The sequence below is a fragment of the Colletotrichum fioriniae genome (assembly GCF_027942845.1).
Source record: "Colletotrichum fioriniae strain IMI 355084 chromosome Unknown scaffold_9, whole genome shotgun sequence".
Classification (NCBI taxonomy): domain Eukaryota; kingdom Fungi; phylum Ascomycota; class Sordariomycetes; order Glomerellales; family Glomerellaceae; genus Colletotrichum; species Colletotrichum fioriniae.
This window is the reverse complement of record NW_027076845.1, coordinates 1,659,120-1,672,348: the sequence shown is the minus strand read 5'-3', so window position 1 is coordinate 1,672,348 and position 13,229 is coordinate 1,659,120. Positions and strand designations below refer to the sequence as shown.

Genomic DNA, 13,229 nt, shown 5'->3' with positions numbered 1-13,229 from the left:
AAGACCACCTTTTTCCTGCACCTCTGTCTTTCCAGATTCCCACCACTTGCTTGCCTTACCTAAGAAAAGGTACCTATCTACACACTCTTGACACCAAGATACGGAGTACTGGACGGATACCTGACGTACCTCACTTATCGACCGACGCAGCAAAAGATACCTTGCCCTTCCGTTACCGCCAATACCTTGCTTGCCTCTGCATCGCCTCGCCTTACGGTATTGCCGCACCTCGAGAACCCTCGAAAGGTACCTGTCACGCTACGTACCGCTCTCACAGTTTTATCTGCAAAATCCCACGAAACACTCTCCCTCCCCTTTCGGCTTTCCATTTGCGCCAACCAACCATCCCCGACCCCGACACACCTCTCATTGACACCAAGACCACGACGACTCCCTCGACTCGCTTCGAATCCCCTCCACTCGAACCCGACGACGAACGGCCACGATCCATCACGAGCGCCCATCTCCTCACTCTCTGCTCAACTGCGACTCCCCAACTACCTAGAGTCCCCCGGGTCCCAGATTCCATGTGTCGCTGCTGACGAGGTTCGACCTACCACTCCAAATCTCTCTAACTCGCCCGGCGCGAGCCTCGCAAGCTTCCCTTCACGGGACACGACACTCTCTACAGCGACCGCACTTGCCTCGGCGCACACCTCTAATTACCACCGACGCTCTTTTCGCTGTCCGTCGCAGTCGACGCGCTCATTTTTTTGTGGCAAGATGATGTTGGACGAGAAGTACGTTTGCGACTTGGTCGGCCTTTTGGTCGCCCTCCAGGCCCTGCCCATACGTCCACCTGGCCTCGGAACCCGAAATCGCTGACAGACCACCCGCGCAGATACATTGGCCTAGGCCTCGCCATGGCATCCAGTTTAGCCATTGGTATGCATTACTCTTCCATGGTTTCTCGTAGGCTACATCGCTGACAATGATCGCCTCACAGGTATTAGTTTCGTGGTTACGAAAAAGGTACGCGCGGTTCCCGATCGCCAGCGTAGCCCTTGGCACTACTTACAACTGGCTTTACAACGAACGGGAGCTAATCCTCAACTTTAGGGTCTCATGCAAGCAGAAGAACGTCACGGTTTCGAGGGTGACGGATTCGTATACCTCAAGAGCCCGGTTTGGTGGGCTGGTATCTCAACTTGTGAGTCTGCATTAGGACCTCGACCCTCGACGAAAGGCGACGAAACGGCTAACACTTGCGTAGTGGTCGTTGGAGAAATCTGCAATTTTGCTGCCTATGCATTCGCGCCAGCCATTCTCGTTACACCTCTTGGAGCTCTCTCTGTCCTGATCGGTGCTGTTCTGGGTTCATACTTCCTGAAGGAAGAGCTTGGAGTTCTGGGTCGCCTGGGCAGTGCAATCTGTCTAATCGGCGCCGTCATCATTGTGCTGCATGCGCCTCCAGATGAAGATATCCAGACTGTTGACCAGATCCTGCACTACGCTATTCAGCCGGGTATGTCGACAATTCTGCATAACAATGCGACTGAGAACTAATCTCTTTGTCAGGCTTTTTGTTATACGCCTTCACTGTTACCATCTTCGCAGTCGTCATGATTTACAGAGTCGCGCCGCTCCACGGAAAGAAGAACCCGATCATTTACCTCTCCATTTGCTCAACGGTTGGATCAGTCTCGGTCATGTCTGTCAAGGCCTTTGGAATCGCCCTCAAGCTCACCTTCGCCGGAAACAATCAGTTCAGCCACCCTTCGACTTACGTTTTCATGATCCTCACCACCGTTTGTATTCTGACGCAGATGAACTACTTCAACAAGGCTCTTGCTCAGTTCCCCACCAACATGTAAGTCAAAGAACGCCGAGCCTGTGATTGCCAAATGGCGCTAATTGGTGACCATGTAGTGTCAACCCTCTCTACTACGTAACCTTCACGACAATGACCCTATGCGCCTCCTTCATCCTTTTCGGCGGTTTCAACACTACCGACACGGTCAACACGATATCCCTTCTCTGCGGTTTCCTGGTTACCTTCACCGGCGTCTACCTATTGAACCTGTCGAGATCGGACCCGAACGGACACAAGTATGTTGCAGGCCGCGGCGGCGACGATGCCACCGGCACGGATATGATCTCTACAATTCAGACTCGTTTGAGTATGCAGGCACGCCGGAGTGGAGATCCCCACCGGATGAGCATTGGCAGCCGTCACGGCGATACAACGGGGTTGATGAGGGCCTACGATGAGGAGGCTGGTGCCGAATTCGGGCTCACCGATCTAGCCGACGAGAGCGACGACGAGAATGACCGCCACAGAGCCAACGGGTCCGCCAACGGCCACTCGAAAACATACAATGAGACAATTGAGCTTCAGAACCAGAGGTCCGACAGATGAGGGACCTGGAGGATTAAACCGTCTGTTTTCTAGCTGTCGGCTAACGCCGAGGCGGTGATTGTCTTTTTTCTTCGAAGCATTTCTTACCAGGGGCCCGAATGGGGGCAGCATTGTACATTTTCGCGAAAGTCAAATGACTGAGAAGTTTTCCACGACATGATCGGATTCATGAAAGAGGCAAAGACCCACGGAACAAGGCGCGCGCCCTGAGTGAGGGAGGGGAAAGCATCAAAGGGAAAACCCAGAATCGAGCTTTTTCCTACACTATTTCACTTCTGCCACGGCACGAGGAGTATTCACTGGGCAATGGGAGGGATCACTACTTGGGGGCGTTTATCGGGGTTTCCAATGGATACTGGGTGCGCGGAAAGCACCTCTTGTTGTACGATTAAGGGCAAGGCGAATGGGAGAGAGGTGTATGTGGGCGAGAGGGAGAGGGAGAGGGAGAGGCACACCCTGGTTCGCCTGGAGACTGGCATCTTCTGTTCACTGTCCAAAGCATTTCAAACCATAGACGTAGGCTGAGGCCTAGAGCCTCGCGAATTGAGCATCATGGACCGACCACAATTCGCTATCATGTAGCAACATAGTGTTCGAATTGGCGAGGAGAAGCAGTTTGCAGTCCTGCGGTAGACAATGTGTACAGATGACAGTGAGGTGGCTCCTCGCTTAGATGGCAGGACCTCTGCTCGAGGCCCGTGGATTATACATGGCGTCACGTATTGGGCATGCGGTTTACTTTTTTAATGATTTCGTTGCTCATTTCATGGTTTGTTCTACCATTACAAGCCAGTCGCAACTATCCGAATTCCCTTTCGCAGAGTAATGCAAATGTTGATCAAGACGCCTGAGTAGTTATTCCACCCCCGTCCTCCCTTTTTTGCTGGTCTTTTCGCGCGAAACACCCCGTTTTTTGTATTCCCCTAGTCTGGTATTGGAAGAAAACTAGAGTGAACTAGAAGACAGAAGCGTGCGACAAAAAAAGAAGCAGACTCGAAAAATCCCCCCTTCACGCTGAACAGTTTTCCAGTCCCCTTTTGTGTGTTTACCAACCGGCGGGGCTGGAAGAGTCAGCCTGCTCGAAAGAAACCTGCAGCTCGCCAGTCTCCTACGACTGAGCCTCGGCCTCCTCGCCAGCCTCGGGCTGCTGCTCCGCTTGTTGCGCCTCAGCGGCGGCCTGGGCCTGGGCGGCCTTAGCGCCGTAGTCCTGGGACATGGGCTGGACGACGGACTGCTCCTCCTTGGGCTCGAGGATGGAGACGGCGTCGGGGAGAGTCTTCTGGGGGCCGGCCTTGCCCTCGGGGTCGGAGCCGCGCATGATCTTGACCTTGATGCCGAGAACACCCTGGCGGAGGAGGACGTGGCGGGTGGCGTGGTCGATGAAGTCCTTGGCGGGCTGACCAGAGTGGATCATGAAGCCGTCGGTGAACTTCATGGACTTGGCGCGAGCAGCACGGAGCTTGCCGGAGACGACGACCTCGCAACCCTTGGCGCCGGACTCCATGATGAAGCGGAGGACACCGTAGCAGGCGCGACGGACGGCGAGACCGTTGAGGAGCTTGTAGCGGAGGGACTCGCACTGGGCGACGGCGGAGAGACCGCGGTTCTGGACCTTGGCGGCGTAGAGGGAGACGGAGTTCTCGGGGAACTTGAAGCGCTTCTGGATGAGCGAGGTGAGCTCGCGGATGCGGCGGCCCTGCTCGCCGAGAACCTCCTGGGTGTGGGTGGCGCGGATGATGATGTCGGTTACCGTGGGGGTGACGCGGACCTCGACGCCGGAATAGCCCTCCTCGGCCAGCTCGCGCTGGAAGAACTCGTTGAGCTCAGCGTAGAAGACGCCATCGGCGACGAACTTTCTGCGCTTGGAGCTATATGGGGGAAAAAAGACGAATCATCAGCAAAGACTGTTCCTCCAAATGTTCATTTGTTTTCCTCGCAACATTCCCATCCCGCAGAGCATTTCCATCCATCGGGGGGAATTCGAAATTGGCGAAATTTAGGCGATAGGCGGGAAGGAGGGATCTCGAGGAAATGTTGCAGAGGTAAAGCCACCATTGGAAACAGAGGAAGGACAATTCTTACATCTGAGTGCCTGGAACAGCCATCTTGACTTTCGTGTGCCCGGGTTTGTCGAGAGGGGGGGGATAGTTGGACGAATTGTTGGAGTGTCGACGGTTTCGTTCGGCGGAGGGGCGGAAGGTTGAGAAGTGAGGTTGTTCGAGTAGTCCACACTTGCCCAATCGTCAGTGCCCCGGATCGATTTTGCGCTGCAAAAATTGAGCAAATTCTGTGTGCCCTAGAGAGGCGGGCGATAAGGGGAAACCTTTGGCCTTTTGTGGTCTGTGCTCTACTCTTATCGAGACGCGCCATTCGGACCCCACTTGCCAGCTGTGATGGCCTGCCAGGCGTAAAGTGCATTTTCCTCCCGTCTGCCCAGGTGGTCAGCAAAATCGATACGTACCCCATTCGAGTGCTTTGCACGTGCTGGCTGGCTGATCATCGGGCCATCGGGAGAGAGAGCTCCGTCGGCCGGTAGTGGGGTTTCAAGGGGCCAGCTTCGGCCTGGTGGGGACCAGAGTCGCGGGAATTTGGAGGTCCCCTGTTAGGTTGCAGGCTTGCAGCGTGCTGGCCACGACGGTGACGGTCACAGGGGAGCTGAGAGCGTCAGGTGGGTGACATTTGATGCTTGGGATCCAGACCAAAGTGCGATACATTCCCATACACAAAACTTTGCTACCTTGCCTCTTCGTGATAAATTCAGCAGATAGACCTTATATAACAATCATCAGATAGTATCTAGTAGGTAGTCCATGATCATCTAAGAGTTTAACTTCTTGAAAGCGTATTCAAGTTCCTTTGGGGAAAGAAAAGGCTACATCACCCAATTTTTCCTGTCTGCAAGAGGGCACTCAAGCACTGACTCTGAAAGCCGTGACGTCGCCTCTCTGTTCTCAGCCCCGCGCTAAGCTAAGGGACCAGGTAGATGGTGTGGATCAGCCGTTCCTTCTCTTCCTGCTGCTCCTGCTCTTTGCGACTGCGCAGCAGCAAAATCAACCCCAGACAGCCGACCTCTGACCTGACAACCGCAACCGTCCCTCCCCACGTTACCTGACCTTGCCTCCAAACCTTACCCAGCCCAACCCTCCGACCTCCAACATCGTGTGGTTGCATTGATTTTCTTTGGTCTCTTCTTTTTCCTATTCAACTTTTCTACCTTTACGGAAGTTGCGCAGCTTTTCTGCTGCTCTTCTTCCAGTGAACTTATTCACCTACAAACACTTACGTCCCGGACCTTCCGCATTTGCGCGCGGCCATGCTCTAGTAGCTCAAAGAAGCATCATCTTCCACACTGCACTTCATCATGGAGGCTAGGAAGGTAAGCCATGCGCCTTCTTTTACAGACTGAATTCTCTCACGCGATATGGCATGAAAGGGGAAGGCTGATCATGCTGTGATTGCAAAAATACAGGTAGTCGAAAACGTCCAGTGCATCAACGGAGGACTCACCTCGGTTGGCACCTTGCGCTTGACCGATTTCCACCTTGTCTTCTGCGCGCCACCACCTCCTCTCAAGAATCAGACCGCCGATCAAGCCGATAAACCTCCCCCGAAACCTCGAGAATCATGGATCACCTATCCTATTCTATCGCAGTGCATACTCCGACTCCTGCCTCCAACCCATGGCATCCACAGCTCTATCCGCATCCGCTGTCGTGACTTCATCTTTGTCACGTTCAACTTTGAGGACAATAACGTCGCTCGGGACGTCTTTGAGTTTGTGAAGCTCAGAACTTGCAAGCTGGGCACCATCGAGAGGCTCTTTGCTTTCAGCCACAAGCCCTCCAAGGCCGAGCGACAGATCAATGGCTGGAGCATCTACGACCCCAAAGCCGAGTTCCGGCGCCAGGGCATTAGCGAGAAGTCGTCGGACAAGGGATGGAGAATCACCAATATCAACAAGGACTTTACTTTCTGCGACACTTATCCCGCCGTTCTGGTGGTCCCCTCTTGCATCTCAGACAACGTTTTGAAATATGCCAAGGAGTATCGTTCTAGACACAGAATTCCGGCCCTGAGTTACATTCACGCAGACAATAACTGTACTATCACCCGCAGCTCGCAGCCTCTCTCAGGCATTACCAGGAAGAACAATGTGCAAGACGAGAAGCTCGTATTGGCTTCATTTGCACCCATCATGCCCCGAAGCAGCATTGACCAAGACCAGCCTCCTCGCCTGAGCCAGTCAGATATCTCTGAAAAGTCGTCCACAGATGGAGAGCTCTCTGAGCAGATTGTCGCAGACGATGAGCCCAAGATGTTTGATGAAAACGGCAAACGCCTCATCTATGGTGCCCAACAAGCCAACATGATTGTCGACGCCAGACCTACTGTGAATGCTATGGTCAATCAGATTGGAGGAATGGGGTCAGAGCCCATGGACCGCTACCCAGGTGCCAAGAAAGCCTTCATGAACATCGAGAACATCCATGTGATGAGAAAGTCGTTGGAGAGCGTTATGCTTTGTCTCAAGGATGCCGACCTGTCTCCTCTATCTCCCGACCAGAACGCCCTGGCTGCAACCAACTGGCTGAAACACACGCAAGCTGTTTTGAATGGAGCTGATATCGTCGCCAAGCAAGTATGGCTGAAGCAATCACACGTCCTCATTCACTGCTCCGATGGCTGGGACCGAACCAGTCAGCTTAGTGCTCTTGCACAGATCATGTTGGACCCTTTCTTCCGAACTATCGAAGGGTTCATTGTCCTTGTCGAGAAGGACTGGCTTGCCTTTGGCCATATGTTTAGGCTTCGATGTGGCCACCTGAACCACGAGGACAACTTCAAGGTCCAGAACGACTCGATGGCAGGCTCAACCATTCAGCCTGGAGAGAATGACGGCCGCGCAGATGCCTTCCAGAACGTCTTCACTGGTGCCAGGCAGCTGTTCAATCCCAGCAAGGAGGACAAGGCTGAACTCGATGCCATTACCGAAGGCTCTACCGGAAAAGTCGCGAAAGACGAGGCTACTGTTCCTAAGATGGTCAGCCCTGTGTTCCACCAATTTGTGGACTGCGTCTATCAGCTTCTCCGCCAGAACCCAGCCAAATTTGAGTTCAACGAGAGATTCCTTCGTCGACTAATCTATCATCTCTACTCCTGTCAATATGGTACCTTCCTCTACAACTCCGAGAAGCAAAGACACGAGGCTCGAGCCTCTGAGCGCACTTCTTCGGTCTGGGACTACTTCTTGTCCCGCAAGCCAGAGTTCACCAACAAGGACTATGATCCGACCTTCGATGAGTATGTTAAGGGCCGCAGCCGCATCATAGTGCCTGATATGAGCAACATCCGCTGGTGGCACCAACTCTTCAATCGGACCGACGAGGAGATGAACTCGCATCTCAACGCTGTGGCGACCGCTGCAGCCAACAGAGCCACGGCCATGAACGAGTTGCACCCAACTACGGAGGATTCTTACGCAAATAGCCAGCCTGGTACCCCGCCCCAATCCACCGCAAGTCCCAAGCCGCCATCTCTCCCTACCAGCCAGTCGGTTCTGGGAGGTGTAGAGAACACGCACACTACGTTGACGCCAAATTATCAAGAGCGACAGGCCCCCGTTCTGCGTCGGAGTGTGTCGGCAGAAAATTCCAATGCCTTCAGCGCAGTGAGGGATGGAATCGCTGGCTTGAACATCGGCAAAAACGTCAGCGGAATGCTGAACAATCTGGCCGGACGTAACGCCAGTCCTGCTTCCACTTCGAGGGTTACAAGTCGCAGCGAGCAAGAGCTCCGGGAGATGACATAGGGCGTCATGTCCGAACGAATGCACGAAGCACCTTACACCGTCGAGGTGACTAGTGCTACAATGAAACTCGACGCCGAGCTCTTCTACCAGGAGAATTGGGCTGACTCAACTTATACGTTGAGCAACTGGGGCGATTCAACAATCTGGGAATGGGGTACCAAAGCCGTCGCCAACGTCGCCAATTTAAGCACAGACTGGTCAAACTTGACCGATGGTTTAGCCGAGGACACCCCTCATGGAGATGCCTGTGCTGACAATATCGCCCGCGATGATGATGGCGTCTGTGTCACTGGAGATGCGTCAACCGACATTTGCGCTGGTTTCGACACGTTCTCGGTTCATTCTCTCGATCGTGTCTCGACGGAGGATATCGCCGATGTTGGTAACTTCATTTTGGTGAACTCGAGCACGGAGGACCTATCTGCCGAGAACGGCGGATCTGTAACTCCTTGCCACCAGCCGCACAAGACTTTCTAGTTCGACATTTCAGGAGTTTAGCATGGACTCGCTGCATTTTCACCGCGCGACTACGAAGGGCACGAAAGAAATGGGGTCTCTCAGCAAATGCAATTCGTACACGTTTGCTTCGGAGGGGTCGAACTGATTTACGGCTTTTCATGACAGCGAGCCGGAGTTTTGTACAATTATTACGACTTTTTTCTTCTTTTTTGACGCATTCGCCCCTTTTGCTCTTGACCTTCGTCATGCTGGATACACAGCAATTCTTTTCCCCCGAGCTCTGTTTTCCGGCGTCCAAGAGGTATGGTTTGAAGACAAACTTTTTGCGTCCAAGCAAGACTGGTAAAGGGAGGGTTCAAAACGGGATAAGGGGATGAAATGGGTTCGTTCATACGGCAGCCACGCGGTTTGGAGGGGCATGGGGCAAGAGAAAAGTTTGCGTGAATGGAAGCACGCACAGGGAGACAAGAGAGCAAAACAGAAAACGAGAGACGAGAGATGGGAGAGAGATGGAGAGGCTTGGGGGTCCGTCATATAGATCCACTTGGATTTTCAAACTCCTGTGTACTCTCGATTCCATAATTCTAATCAGTCTGAAGTTAACCTTCGTTCCCGTAATGATGTACGCAATGACAAGCAATGGCCGCCAGACGCGTATGGCATATCAAGCTTTCATGGCTTATAAGAAGCCTACCCTGAGCACTCAGTAAACAGGTCACGATGGGTTCCTCATCTTGTTTGATCTTTTTTTTGTTATTCTTGGGTGCCCGTTGCCTCATCTAGCTCGCCTAGTGTAAAGAAAAAAGTCTATATCCGACCGCCTTACGTCTAGCAAAGCCTTTTTTACGTTTTTGAAAAAGTATCCGTAGCCATTCATCATGCCCATATCCCATCATGCTTCATCACTACAAGAAGACCTCGAGGTTGATCTCGAGGGTGCTCACAGGGTATCTGTCGTCAACGTTAGCATCCAATGGTGATTTATCGTGATTGAAGAGGGAAGAGGGGGAGGGCTGTGCGGTATTACCTCAAGTCAAACTTCTCCAACACAGTAGGGTGCAAGATGCCGAACTCGCCGATGCGCGCCTCCTTGCCGCCCAGGCGCAGGTAGATGGCAGCCGCGTGGCCAGCGAAGAAGGTGGCCTCATCAATCTCCTCGATCCAGTAGCCGTCAGGCTTGCTGGGGTTCTCGACGACCTTGAAATCGACGCTCTTGCCTGCCTTCAGTCCCTCGTCATGAGTGAGGAAAGCTGTACGGAGCATCAAGAGAACGCGGTCCAGAAGACCGTGAACAACCTCGAAACCACTGGTCTTACCGTACCAGGCAGCAGCGAAGTGGCGCTCGTTGCGAGCTTTACGCTCCAGAGACTCGTCCTTGAAGACGACGTCCGCTGACTCGAAGATCTTAATGGGGACGCTGTGTTTCTTGTTCTCGCGGATGGTCTTGAGAAGACCAGGAACCAGGGATGTCCGCACAACCTGGTACTCGGCGGTCTTGGGGTTGGCAAGCTTGACAGCAGTCTTGCCGTCATCCTTGCGGTTCAGCCAGCCGAAGTTCTCATCGTGGCTGCACAGAATCAAGGGCATAACCTCGCTCCAGCCAGACATGGCGGCCTCTGTCCGCACGATATCAGCGAGCTTGTTGATCATGAGAGGCGCTCCGATGGTAGCGCTCTTATTGGGGGAAGATCTGGGAAGGTTGTTGTAGCCGTAGCAGATAGCCAGGTCCTCCATGACGTCGCATTGGTGGAGCACATCAGCACGGGTGACGGGAATTGACACGCTGAGAAGGTTGCTGTCCTTGTCGGAGGGCTTGGCGATGTACGCCATCTTGTTGAGGAGCTGGCACATCTTCTCGGGTGTCTCGCTAAGGCCTGTGCAGGCGTTGAGGTAGTCGATCTCGACATCGATGGTGCGGGGGGCGAGGGTTGGTGTCGTTCTTGATGCGCCGTTGTGCTCGGAAACGATCTTGACGGGTTCAACGGTGAAGGGCTCGGAGCAGTACTGTGAGAACATTGTGACCATCATGTCGCAGACAATATCGAGCTTAGTGGCGTCCGTCGCTGTCATCTCGATGAAGACGTTCTTGGTGTTGACGGTGATCTTGGAGTGGTCGCCGTTGATAATGGGCGGCAGCGAGCAGACAGTCCTGTTCTTGTCGTAGATGACGGGGTAGACGGGGGAATCCTTGATGATGTGCAGGTACCTGCCGAGATGCTTGTCGCTCTCGTAGAACTGCATCAGCTCCTCGCCGTTCATCTCCTTGGTCTGGTTCAGGGGCTTGAACTTGATGTCCTTGGCGGGCAGGGCCTCATATGTGAAGGGGCCTTCTATCGTGTCGAGGTCGTGGGTTCCAATGGCCACCAATGTTCTTTGTCTCGCTAAGTTCATGTGCAGCTTGTCCTGGAGGCCGATGAAGGAGTCGTAACTCTCCTGGGTGAACTTGATATTTCTGAGAATGGCACCAGCAACGAGGGGTCGGATCTTGCTGGTGTCCTGGGCGACGGTAATGACGGAGGCTTCGGGGTTCTTGGGTTCTACGACCTTGTAGTTGGGTGCGGCAACCTTCTCTCTGAAGATGTTGAGCATGAGCGCGATACCCTCGAAGCACAGCATGTCGTATCGGTTGGCGGGGATCTCGATCTTCAGCTGGGGCGGCTCCTGCACGCCATTGACAATCGGTCGGTCGTCGTTCTCGGTGTCCTCGTCGAGCTCGATGCCGAATTCGAAGCATAGGTCTTCGAACTCTTGAGTGGTGAAGCTGTGCGGCTAACGATCAGCAAAAGGCAGTCTGGGGATGGCGGGGTCAAGATGTCCAGATCGGGGTGGACGATGCCAGCACGGCGCAACTCACTTTTGGCCTAGGGCCTTGTACAAATCGTACTTGTTGACGGATATGGTAGGCATTGTGAGGATTGACGAGAGTCTCTCGAGGTTGCAGAGGTCTGGCTGGCGTCAGGGGCAAGAGAGGCTTCAAGCAATGATCAATTTCCGTCTCCAATATGGCCTTGAGTCACAGAAATTTTGGGGATACACGGAGGTGAAGCAACTGACTGCATGCACGCATGGAAGGTTCGCCGGGGCGGGATGAAGTTGCTGCTTTAAGCTGAAGGTAAGAGTCATTTCGGCTTTATCGCACCCGTTGGAGGGGCTGCGGGGTTGAGGGACAGCAAAAGCAGCGGTCGCACTCGGCATCTCAATTTTCCAGGGTCCGATGTAAGAGAGTGGTCCGTGTCAACCGACACCGGGACGGGCAGCAGCACAGCACATCGCAGACAGGAGAAATGGAAGCCATAAATCACCATATGCCTCTTCGGTGCAGGCCCATCGACAGCTGGCGGCCAGTGCACACAGCCGTGCGCACATTTCAGCCACGACATGTTTCGCCGCTGGTGGAAGGTGGGAGGGACATGCCATCGGCACCTGAGCTGTTTGCTGGTAACGGGAAAGTTTGGCAGGTGCCTCACTGACAGCTCGTATCTAGCTACCTACGGCTGTGACTGAAGGTAAGAAAGGCACTTTAGGTGGTGGTCGAATATCTCGCAGCGCAGAAAGTGCTGCATTCCGATTTAGTGCCTCAATCACAATCATGCGTTTCCGAATACCCAGACTCGGAAAGACGTTAAATATGATGTAGCTGTCCCATATCCCCTCCTCCATGAACGTGGTGCATACTAAGTACCTATGGTGAGGGAGCTTAGCTGCATGCTGGATGACCCCTCCTTGGCTGGTCACCCGGGGAACATCTCATCAGGCCAAGATGGAATGAAGCCGGACTTGAAAGTCAAGATGTCTTAACATAGGTAGGAGAGTGCTACCTATGGTGCTAATTGCATTGGCGACAGAGGGCGCAGAAAGTTCCAAGGAACGTGAGGAAGTTGGAAGAGCGATACGTCAGTTAGTACCTTACCTAAGGTACTGCAAATCTGCTTTTCAGCTGCTACGAAGATGCAGCAGCAAACAGCAAGCAGACAGCCCCTCATCAGAAGAAAGGAAAGAGCACCTCCTCCTGGCTACTGCACCCCTGCCTTACGACATCCACCACCAAGAAGTCCAAGGTACGTACCTCCCCTCTGCCAGACCTTGCCCAAGGCGGTCACAGATACAGGCTCTCGTAGGCGCCTGGAAATGCTGTTGCCCATCACCTAACGACTGAGGTGGCCACCGCAGCTGATAATTTAGGTGCGGTAAGGTAGCCCATTTCTGGTCGGGTGGGACAGGACCTGGAGCAGAAGCGAAAGACGAACCTCAGAAACAGCACGTCAAACTTCCCTTCCCATGCCTCGTGCTCCCACTATCTATCTCAAATCAACACCCGACCACGCTTCTCCTCCACCACTGCCACACGAACTTCACCACGACAACTAGCTGTGCCTTTCGCCAACCTGACGTCGGATCGTTGGCATGGTCTGCATGCCCGCAACCTCCTGATAATATCTGCCATACCACTATCCCGGTTGCGTCGTCTCAGATTTTAGAGCCCCCCCAATCCCACAACGACCGCCGCTCGCCCTCAACCAACCCATTGCATCACCCGCACGCGATCCACTCCGATCGCTCACAACTACGACGTCAACTCTCCTGAACATCATCCGACCCTCC

At 53.7% G+C, this 13,229-nt stretch overlaps 5 protein-coding genes across 5 annotated transcripts; 3 read left to right on the top strand and 2 right to left on the bottom strand.

Annotated features, from left to right (window-relative positions):
• Positions 1 to 723: 723 nt before the first annotated feature.
• N0V96_007895 (uncharacterized protein) lies at positions 724 to 2,359 on the top strand (the record flags this gene model as incomplete). The annotated part of the gene is made up of 7 exons (XM_065758158.1): positions 724 to 740; positions 842 to 885; positions 947 to 972; positions 1,060 to 1,150; positions 1,214 to 1,465; positions 1,519 to 1,810; positions 1,870 to 2,359. 7 exons carry the CDS (start codon positions 724 to 726, stop codon positions 2,357 to 2,359), a joined length of 1,212 nt encoding a protein of 403 aa, XP_065613300.1.
• A 1,108-nt stretch (positions 2,360 to 3,467) lies between these two features.
• On the bottom strand, positions 3,468 to 4,464 carry RPS3 (40S ribosomal protein uS3; the record flags this gene model as incomplete). Its single annotated transcript, XM_053194283.1, has 2 exons — positions 3,468 to 4,227; positions 4,442 to 4,464. 2 exons carry the CDS (start codon positions 4,462 to 4,464, stop codon positions 3,468 to 3,470), a joined length of 783 nt encoding a protein of 260 aa, XP_053048133.1.
• Positions 4,465 to 5,720: 1,256 nt separating this feature from the next.
• YMR1 (phosphatidylinositol-3-phosphatase ymr1) lies at positions 5,721 to 8,168 on the top strand (the record flags this gene model as incomplete). The annotated part of the gene is made up of 2 exons (XM_053194282.2): positions 5,721 to 5,735; positions 5,829 to 8,168. 2 exons carry the CDS (start codon positions 5,721 to 5,723, stop codon positions 8,166 to 8,168), a joined length of 2,355 nt encoding a protein of 784 aa, XP_053048132.1.
• Positions 8,169 to 8,174: 6 nt separating this feature from the next.
• N0V96_007892 (uncharacterized protein) lies at positions 8,175 to 8,645 on the top strand (the record flags this gene model as incomplete). The annotated part of the gene is made up of 1 exon (XM_053194281.1): positions 8,175 to 8,645. The coding sequence occupies one exon, from the start codon at positions 8,175 to 8,177 to the stop codon at positions 8,643 to 8,645; it is 471 nt and encodes a 156-aa protein (XP_053048131.1).
• An 887-nt stretch (positions 8,646 to 9,532) lies between these two features.
• On the bottom strand, positions 9,533 to 11,534 carry FRS1 (phenylalanine--tRNA ligase subunit beta; the record flags this gene model as incomplete). The annotated part of the gene is made up of 3 exons (XM_053194280.1): positions 9,533 to 9,578; positions 9,655 to 11,388; positions 11,482 to 11,534. 3 exons carry the CDS (start codon positions 11,532 to 11,534, stop codon positions 9,533 to 9,535), a joined length of 1,833 nt encoding a protein of 610 aa, XP_053048130.1.
• Positions 11,535 to 13,229: the final 1,695 nt, after the last annotated feature.